At 33.4% G+C, this 10,749-nt stretch overlaps 1 protein-coding gene and 1 long non-coding RNA gene across 5 annotated transcripts; one reads left to right on the top strand and one right to left on the bottom strand.

Moving 5' to 3' along the window:
* Positions 1–42: 42 nt before the first annotated feature.
* LOC110813719 (LOW protein: PPR containing-like protein) lies at positions 43–6,041 on the top strand. 4 transcript variants are annotated; one of them, XM_088206452.1, is made up of 5 exons: positions 43–2,441; positions 2,648–2,682; positions 2,855–3,003; positions 3,215–3,442; positions 5,287–6,041. In XM_088206452.1, exon 1 carries the CDS (start codon positions 285–287, stop codon positions 2,334–2,336), a length of 2,052 nt encoding a protein of 683 aa, XP_088062578.1. In that variant the 5' UTR covers positions 43–284; the 3' UTR covers positions 2,337–2,441; positions 2,648–2,682; positions 2,855–3,003; positions 3,215–3,442; positions 5,287–6,041. The 4 variants fall into 4 exon arrangements, with proteins under 4 accessions (XP_088062578.1, XP_021896653.2, XP_088062579.1 ...); XM_022040961.2 differs by lacking the exon at positions 5,287–6,041 and adding an exon at positions 3,854–4,156; XM_088206453.1 differs by lacking the exon at positions 5,287–6,041 and adding an exon at positions 3,854–4,156 and having other exon boundaries at positions 2,852–3,003.
* LOC148253158 (uncharacterized) lies at positions 3,252–3,860 on the bottom strand. The gene is made up of 2 exons (XR_015812869.1): positions 3,676–3,860; positions 3,252–3,472 (listed from the first exon to the last, which is right to left on the bottom strand). It is a non-coding gene; the product is annotated as an uncharacterized LOC148253158 (long non-coding RNA).
* Positions 6,042–10,749: the final 4,708 nt, after the last annotated feature.

Below are 10,749 nucleotides of genomic sequence, written 5' to 3'. Positions count from 1 at the left end.
GGTTTTTTTAATTAATTCAAAAATTTAAATGAATAAATAATAATATTAATAAAAAAAATGGGGGAAAAGGGAGGGAAAAAGGGGAAGAGGCTTCTCTCTCTTTTCTGTTCCCCGCTTGCTTCCATTCAAACCAAGGTACCGAACTCCTTTAGAGCGCTTAACCGTCTTCATTTAGTGCAGAAAACAACGTTCAGAAGCTGTCATAATGCACCATTCTGCTCTTCTTCTGTGAATCCTAAGCATCGTCATATTGTATATCGACATATTTGTCTCTGTATACGTACATGAGGTGCTTGAAAGATGGTCTTATATACCACGTCCACGCCATAAAAGCTGGTATAAAACCAGCTATCTTCACCCTGAATCAACTTGTTCACCTTTACTCCAAACATGGTCTTTTGCCTGAAGCTCGAAAACTGTTCGATGAAATGACTGAGAGGAATGTTTTCTCCTGGAATGCTATAATCTCCGCCCACATAAGATCCCGGGACTTGGCACAAGCGCGTGCATTATTCGATGCTGCTTCTCAAAGAGATTTAGTTACCTACAACTCAATGCTGGCCGGTTATGCCAGCGCTGATGGTTGCGAGAATGATGCAATTCAGTTTTTCATGGGAATGCAAAGATGCCGTGAAGGAATTAAAATTGACGAGTTTACTGTTACCACAATGCTTAACCTCTGCTCAAGGTTATTGATGGTGCGTTATGGAACACAGTTGCACTGTTTTATGGTGAAAACAGGTAATGATTTAAGTGGGTTCGGGGTGAGTTCTCTAGTGGACTTGTATTCTAAATGTGGGTGCTTCAAAGAGGTTACTAGGATGTTTGATAATGTTCGTGAAGGGATAGTTGATGCGGTGTCTAAGAATGCAATGGTGGCGGCATGTTGTAGGCAAGGTGACATGGAAATGGCTCTGAAGCTATTCTGTACGGATCCAGAGTTGAATGATACAGTGTCTTGGAACACGATAATTTGGGGTTACGTACAGAATGGTTATGAGAAGGAAGCATTAAGGTTGTTTGTTAGTATGGCAGATAAAGGATTTAGATGGAATGAGCACACTTTCGCTACTGTTTTAAGTGCTTGTTCTTCTTTGAGAAATCTGCAGCTTGGAAAAGAAGTGCATGCTCTGGTTTTGAAGAATGGTTTATATTCAAATCCGTTTATAAGCAGTAGCATTGTCGATGTTTACTGCAAGTGTGGAAATATGAAGTACGCTGAGTCAGTGCACGTTGCATATGGGGTTGGGAACTCTTTTTCAATCACTTCAATGATTGTAGGGTATTCATCAGAAGTTAATATGGTAGAGGCTCGAAGGGTCTTTGATTCATTATCAGAGAAGAATTCTGTTGTTTGGACAGCAATGTTTTCAGGTTATGTCAAATCCCAGCAATGTGATGCTGTGTTTGAACTCTTAGATGAATTCAGAACTAAGGAAGCAATGGTTCCTGATGCTTCAATTGTTATTAGTCTGCTTGGTGCATGTGTCCTACAAGCTGCATTGGATCCTGGAAAGCAGATTCATGCTTACATATTGAGATCAGGGGTAGAGCTGGGTAAAAAGTTGATGAGTGGAGTTGTTGATATGTATTCAAAATGTGGAAATATAGAATATGCTGAAAAGGTCTTTGGGGAGGTTACTGAAAGGGATACTATCATTTACAATGTAATCATAGCTGGTTATGCCCATCATGGGCAGGATGTTGAAGCCATCCAACTGTTTGAGCAAATGTTGGACAAAGGATTTGAGCCTGATGAGGCTACTTTTGTTGCAATCCTATCAGCTTGTCGACACCGTGGTTTAGTAGAAATAGGAGAAAAATACTTCAATTCCATGTCAGAAGACTATAACATTTTGCCTGAGGCTGACCACTATGCATGCATGATTGATCTCTATGGAAGAGCTAATCAACTAGAAAAGGCAGTTGCATTCATGAAAGCTAGTCCTATGGAAGAGGACGCTGTAATCTTGGGAGCATTTCTGAATGCTTGCAAGCTAAATAGGAATGCTGAACTTGCAAAAGAAGCAGAGGAGAAGCTATTAAGATTGGAGGGATATAATGGAGCTCGTTATGTGCAGTTGGCTAATGTCTATGCTGCAGAAGGAAACTGGGCAGAGATGGGCCGTATAAGGAAGCAGATGAGAAGGAAGGATATCAGGAAGTTTGCTGGTTGTAGCTGGGTGTATGTTGACAATGGGGTTCATGTATTTACTTCTAATGATAGATCGCACTTGAGAGCGGAGTTTACATATTCAATGCTAGTCTTGCTGATTGCAGAACTCCATGAAAATCCTGTATATTCTTTTGCAGAAGATGAAAGTCAGCGTACATGATTCCCATATAATGCTTCAAGACCTGGGGCATTAGGAAGTTATGCTGTCAATGGGGTATGGAAATACCTGATTAATCTTGCAGGAAGATTTTCAGAGCTTGACGAGGTATGTCAAACCCATAACAATTATGAACCTAACATAGTGTTTTATGCATCCTATTAAGATACTGTAGAGTTGAAGGTTGCTTTGCAAGGGGCTCCATTACCTCTACATAGAAAAGTTAAAGAAAATGAATTCTTTTTTCCTTCTATTGTAGTTATTTGAGTAGTTTTGTTTGTCATTGTCATAATCACCTATCATCTTCCTCTTAGGTCTTTTCTGGCGAACACCTAACATCTCTTATCAGGTAGCATTCTCCTTCTCTTCCCTGGAATTGGTCTTGACTCTTCACTAATGCTTTTATGAAAAAGAAAAAACCGAAGAATATGGCATCTCTTGGGCTTTCTGAATGCTTATTGATTTTTAGTTTTTCATTTTTTTTGTCTGAAATATTCTTTCTATATCTGCATTTCTAGTAGAAAGTTTAACGGGTGGAGGAGAGGATCGAGGATCTCTGGCTCTTCTTAGAACAGTTGCATAATGATCCAAGTATGGATGAGGAATTGAACTATCCCGATACTACGACAGGAAATATAGAGGACATGTGCCTAAATCTGATATCTCTTTGGTAAGAAATTAATTTTCACTTAAATGAACTATTATCTAAGGATATTTTAAGTTAATGAACTATTATCTAAGGATATTTTCAGTTTCTATTATCCTTTATTTTTTAACAGCTTTTTTTTTACCCAGTGCTTCCAATAAACATTGTTAACCTTACCATTTTGTAACAGTATCCTTCATCTAAACTAGTTATACTATCACTATGTATCATGCAGCATTTTTCAGATGCTGCTGCAGGATAAATTACTGAAAGAAGCATAATAATTCTCATCATGAAGGAAATGAGCCTTTTGGGGAAGCAGTTCAAGAACATACAGGATACTATCAAACTCCTCTGTCCGGGTAATATCTCATATTTCTACTGCTAAAATTTAAGGATGGCTCAAGGAAAGATCTCCCAACTGGCAATGCTGTCTCCCATTTCCATATACTGCTCAACCCAGGTTCAATTCTAACACTTTCTCCTCTCTCCACTGCAATTATAAGCCAATTTATGTGTAAAACGGTTTTTAGGAAGCTTATTAAGTTAAAAACTATAAAAGATAATACAAGGAGAGATAGCTTATAGTTTTTTCATTTATTAATCTTTTCATAGGATAGTATAACTTAAAACTTTTTCATTTAAGGTGAAGTAAATTAGATTAACTGAACTAGTTAATATTTAAGAAAAACTTACCGCTCTTTTTGACATAATTGCCAAAGTCCAAGAAAACACATAGCGGGCTTTAAGTAAGAAATAGAACCCAGCAGAGGATCGTCCAGGTCCAATCCATTGGCATTACCTCTGATAGAAGAGCTTCAGTAGTAACCCCATGTAATATTTTGTCATGTGAACTTGGTTTTTCTTTTTCCAGGCATTTAGCTGAGCTGAGCAGATATTATTCTGGACACACTGACACTCCAACATAAAAAACGACACCAAAAATGAATACCACACAGCACCTGTATGAAACACGCGCAAAACATTTGGTGCTGTTTTTGTCATCTAGTACTGATTTTTTTCCCCTCTCAAAAAAATATATGGTGCCGTATTACATGATAACTCAGTGAAGAATCAAGATTTTGTCATGTGGTTTATACTGTTTATGGTTAATTAGGTACGTATTTTGAAAATTATGTTTAGTTAATCTAAATAAATGTAATACAAATTAGTACAACTGAGTTAATTACTAACATGGTCAAACCAATCAAGCCATCAATCATGAAAAAACGAAGCTAGAAAGTCCAAATGATGTAACTTCTAAACTATAGCTACGCTGCAATATGTCAAGGTACCTCTATATCCTGAGGCAAGACCCTCGTTTAATTACTCCATGTGTTATAAACTCTTTAAACAATTTACCTATCTACATTTTAGATGCACACAAAGAGGATACACATTTTTACGTAGTCCTGATAATTTTTGCTACGTAGTCTTACACAATTTGATATTGAAATAATTATTTAGAGATTTGATTATAACATGAATAGAAACTTCTAGCACTAGACGATCCTTTTTAAGTTAAGAATGTAACTATTTTAAATCAAAGAGAACACAAAATTTGTTTCCTTATAGTTTTCCTAGAAGGATTGTCCACCTACCGCACGGCCAGTTTTGAAGAAGGATAGGGATAGAGACAAGTTTTCATTAGACACCCAATAGAAGATAAATCCTAAAATTATCCTTCAAGATTTGGACATGTCGATAGACACACTTGGCTTTTAATTTATTGCAGAAATATATATATACTATCTTGACAAATATATGCACTTGTACACTATGATTAATTTTAAATAGCAGCCTCAAAAATATTTTGCTTGCTTATTCAATCTCCAATCTCCAAAATATAAGGCGCTTGTATTAATCTCCGTATTTATGATGATATCTTTGAAATTTCATAGCTAGTGGAGGAATTGAATATAATTGCATTGAGGGGTCCAAGCAGCACTGAATGTATATTCTTATGCATATTCCCACGTGTTTCCCATACAACTCTCATTAATTAACAAACGTACAATACTTTTAGTTTACTTCCCTCAACAAATTGCAACGAACTCTTATATGATTCTCCTTAATTTCTTTCTTGTCTTTGTGACTCAATACTAAGTAACTATATATTTCTTTACCTGAGTTGTGGGTAATTGGATATGCATATGTGTCTGCTAATGTGGGCCAGATGACTCAGAATGTGAGCCTTTTCACTTAGTTTCACTTTAGATACTACCCTAATGGTTGTAATTGTACATATCATTTTCCTAATTCCTCTTAATGTGAAAAGATTTAACCAGGTTGTTACTGTCATAACAGTGATCACCATCATCAACCAACCCCTCCACTGAGATTTGTCTACATATTGGTCTAGCATAGCACCTGCAGGTTATGTAGCCATCCAAGCCCATTTAACCAGAGAAACAGTAAAAATTTCATGACAACTACTGGGTGAAGGTGTTTCTGTTATTCACGAAATCATTCTGAAAAAAACTAGCAACAACAAAAACTTAGGCTTGTGCAATAATGCTATTGGCATCCAAAAGAAAATGGTGTTTTTCATCAAAAAATTTTGTCGCTTTGTTCTCTACTGTTGCACTCACTTTAGCAAAGCAATCTGAAATTTTGGAAGTATTTGTAGAATGAAATCAAATGAATGGTGATGGAGCAATAAGATGACAATTTTGTTGATGGTCCAAAAAGATATATATGGTGCACATAAACCTCCACCAAAACCGTTTATTTGGGCATGCAATGATGACTTTAACATTGCCTGATGAAGATTTTAAATTGACAAATTTTGATGTTTCTTTTTCTCTCCTTTTCTCTTCCATGAGCCGTCTGATAGAAACTGTTTCCTTTTGTTTTACTAGAGGCCAATTGGATCTCTCGATTACATTCTTTTCTTAGTTTTTAGATGCAGTAATTAGCCAAATTCTACCATCAATATTAAATTTTTTTGTACAATATATACACTAGTTTTATACCAGAAACACCACGGTCTGACGGTGTTCGATTAGTTTGTGTGTTCTTTAATTTCTTTGGTTCAATCAGAAGTAAATTATTTACCCTAATTATGTTAGCATTGTAGAACTCTTCATAAACTTCTTTTTTATTTCAATACTGATTTAAAATTTTAGATTATGAATGGCTAATGACCATTGCTTATGTGAACTGTCTTAACCATTTTAACTAATAGGATCATTTTAGATACAATTAAAATAATCACAATAATTTAAGAACCTCTAAATGAAAAGTAAATAGTCTTTCCATACACTCAGTTTTATAATAATAGTAATTCGAAGGGATTGCATAGAGAGATAAGGTTGAGTGGGAGGAAAAAAAAAAAGCAGCAACACCAACCCTTAGCTCAAGGTAAACCACGACCAACCAAGCCACGCCCACCACAAATCCAGCCATGGCTGACACATCTCACATCTGACATGTGACTTAGAAACCCTTAAGTTCACTTTTTTCAAACTCTTGTGTTTATAACTAGAAAATGCCAAGACGCAGTCATTATATTACAGTTTCAAGTCAAAATCCTGACATCGCATACTTCCTTCTTAGGCTCTTGGTCCCCCCTCCTCCCCCATTCTGCTTGATTTCTGAACCCAAATTCAATTACTGTAACCAAACCTGAAGAATGAGAAAGAAACCGCAGTGTCCCTTTGCTATTTTTGGCAGTTTAGTAAATTTTATGTGATTAAGATATCAGGATTTTAGACCACAAAGAAAAAAAAAAATGTTATAATTGTGAGGTTGCAAGACTTTTGCCTCTTGATTTCTGAGGAAGACCGACTTCAGATGAGTCAATCCTCAATTCCCCGTGGGCAAAGCCGTCTGCGATGGAGAGGCATAATTGCACTATGGACAAACAATTTTGAGGGTTTGATTTACAACAACCAGTGCTCTAATTATAGTGTGTCAGAAATACCATAAACTTGTAATAAATTTTTTTTTAAAAAAAAAAAATCCATTGTAGTTTAACATTATTATTATATAATCATACGTAATAAATATTATTGAATTACTGTGAGATGTTAGAAAATGACCCAAGAGAGATAGAGAAACAGTGCATCCAAGTTACCATAGAATTTTCTCACAACATGATGAAGCAAATTAGAAGAAGCAACTCAGTATGATCGGGTTTGATCTACCAGTTTTTTTAGGAAGAAGACAAGTTTTGACCTTTAAAATGTATAATTGAATAATATAATCATCGATTTCCTTTGCCACGATAAGTTGGCTCAAAGTTAGATCAGTTTGTTCATCCGCCTAACGAAATTGAAAGTTAACTATAAAGTAGTTCTATTTTATGTTCTTACGACTACGTGATTTTAGTTGATAACTTATTATCGTGTACTTTATGTTATGTTATAGTCCAATTAGCATATTTTTAAAGTGTTCATTCACGATCTAGATATAAAAAAAAAAAAAACTGTATTTTATTAGTTCATCAAGTGTCGTTCTTGTAAAATCGATCTTATAAGATTGCATCAATAGAACTTAAAAGAAAGAATAACGAAAGGGAGTAAAATAAGAAGATAATAAAGATGAAAGTAAAATCCCAAATTCAAAATAAATAAATTCAAAATTGTGTTATTGAATCGGCAATATTGTTGTTGTATTGTTATAACTTGCAATTTTCTGATCAATATTATTGTTGTGTGAGCTTGAATGGCTATACCATTTCTTCACAAGTCAAATATATATATATATATATATATATATAGGCTCAATCATGATTTCTAGGGAATGGGTAGTTATAGCTACAAATATTGAATTATATCTCCTTTTAGAAGAAATTAAATGAGGGACAAAAAACAAAGAAGTGTTCAAAGTTTAGGATAATATGAATAAGGAAGTCATGTATTCAATCCACAATAAGAATACGGAAGTCAAAACGTAATTTTAAAAAATTTTGTCACGTTAGATGCTGGATCAGCAACCCGAACTAACCAGGACGTGTCAAGTGGCAGAGACGTTAATGCAGGAAGCCACGCAGGAAGGCTACGTGGGCGATCCGCATGCCCGCGATCGAACGACTGAAGTTCGTTCTCGCGCGCACGGACGGCATAGATGCGCTCTCTCCTAAACACAATCGAACGGTCACATTCAAATCCGATCGGACGGTACAGAGCGAATTGTGATGGACGATCCAGATTAGATCGTGATGGACGGTCTAAATTCACTTTCTATTTAATTGTGATCGAACGGTGCAGATCAAATACGATGAGAGTCCTTTTCAATGATGTATTCAACTCACAATCAGATTTATGTTTAAATTCAAAAACAAAACTAGAGATTTTGAATTTTTGCCTTTCGAAATTACAAGAAGACATGTCCAAAACCGTAACTTCAATTTCATAAAAAAAAAATAAAATAAAATATAAAAAAATAAAAATAAAAATAAAAATAAAAAAACAAGAACACTCGAAATTCAACGCATGCGAAGTAGACCGAAGTTGCATAATCCAATTCTCATGAATGCACGTGGACCCGACCCGACCCTTGTTCTTGTCAGCGGAGGGAGTGGGTTCGTTCACGTCTCCAATCACCAACCTTCCTTCCCACATCCTCGGACTTCATTGCCCTTGGAATTTTCACTCATATTCTTTTTAACCCACATAATATAATAATATATATATATATATATGTATAGATGCGAGAACCAAGACGTATTACATATATATATATATATATATATATATAGGATTGCATTATTGAGGTACTGAAATAATATGGTTTCCTTACAAAAAAATATTTACATACAATCTTCATCGGTATATGTGTGGTAATATTGCCAAACAAAATTTTCTTGCTTAATTTGCTGATTTTTCGGGTCAATTTATTTGACCGATTTAAAATAATAAATAAATTACAATTTCATATAACTATTTGAGAAGGTTTGTACGTATAGGATTACATGACCCTCATTCTTCCTTCACATATACACATTAATTAATTAATTAATTAATAATACAATATTTAATAGTTAATATATATATATATGTCAATAATACGTAACTCAAGTCACAAGCAATACTTTACGTGCCATGAAACTTTATAAGTATGTATGTGTATGTATATATATATATATATGTGTGTGTGTGTGTGTGTGTACGTATACATGTCAATACAGCGGCCACCTACCAAATCCGCTTTTGTTTTCTCTTGTAAAATTAATTATTTATTATTTACTATGACGATTCCGGTCAAATTTAGGAACTCATTTAAGTCAATCAAATAAGTTTTAAAAAATCAACATTTAATTTTATATTTTAATAATTAAAATTATTATGAATTTATAATATTTAATTCAATAAATTTTAGTTAGAATAGTTAGATACATGAAACTCTATATATATATATATATATGTGTGTGTGTGTGTGTGTATGTATTTGCTCTTTTCTTGAAGCTTACACTAGATAGTTTCGTAAGTCAAAAAAGTTATATAGTTAGAAAATTAAAATATTAAATATAATAACTCGTGAGTGTATAGAAATGGCAACGTAATTTATAAAATAATGATTTTTTTTAAATATAAATATTTATGCTTCTATCATTTTCACATATTATAATATATATATATATATACACGAACAAATTGCAATTGGGGGGGGAACCATACATATATGCATTATACAATCACATATTATGATATGTATATGTGTGGGAGTGAGGCTGTCTTTGTTGACTTTGACTCTTTTAGTCGACAACAATAATTATTCATATCCTCTTCCTTCCACCTCAAAAATAATCAAATTAATTTTATTATAATTTCTATCTATTTTTAACATAAAAAAATCTACAATAATAATAATAATAATAATAATAATACGTGTTTGAAAATTTTAAAATAATTAAAAGATAAAAGAGATTTTAAGAAAAATAACCCATTTTTGTTTGTGTGTTTTTTTTTTTTAAATTTTTGTATTGTTTAAATTTTAAAATTAATTTTTAATTCCATGTTTAATTTTTTCTTAAATAATAATAATAATAAAATGTGAAGAACAAAAAGTAGAACACAAGTTGGTAGTCGAATTTACATATACATATACATATGCATGCATGGTTGAATTTTTAAGTCATCAAACAAACTCATAATAATATTTTAGTCATTTAATTTCATTGTTTGTCCTTTCTTTCTTTCATCCACATACATACATATACATATACATATACATATACATATATATATATGTGTGTATATGGTTGTGAAGTCTGCGTCGACCAACTTGGAACATAGAAAAAAGAAAAGGGATGACATACATCCCCATTGCCTGAAAAGCTTCAACATGTTCTTTTCATTTTTAACTCGTTCTTTCTCTCAGGAAACTCAAAAATCACACACTACCATCTTTACTTCGACAGTATAAATCGATATATCATTCATAATATATATAACGGCATACGTGTTTACATTACATATTCTAATTAACCCACGTGTCTTTCCATATATATATATATATTTATATATATATGACTGTAACTCATTCATACCATAAATGACTAAGCATACCATCATCCCAATTATGACCCTTTTTAACTCACTTATCAAATTCAAATTACCAACAATGTATTTTTTCCCTACGATGATGTGGGTTCGGATTAGTTAATTAATTTTAAACACAGAGTAAATCTTTTTTTAGATCCTCATAAATTAACTCCTTCATAATTATTATATACATGCATATATGATTAAGCATTAATTATTTAGTTCAATGCATGTGAGTGATTAAGCATAGCCTCATCCTCCCCGACCTCTAATTCTAACC

Source organism: Carica papaya, chromosome 6 (genome assembly GCF_054855325.1).
Source record: "Carica papaya isolate Zhongbai chromosome 6, ASM5485532v1, whole genome shotgun sequence".
Lineage (NCBI taxonomy): Eukaryota > Viridiplantae > Streptophyta > Magnoliopsida > Brassicales > Caricaceae > Carica > Carica papaya.
Note: the sequence above shows the minus strand (reverse complement) of the source record. Positions and strands in the feature narration are given on the sequence as shown.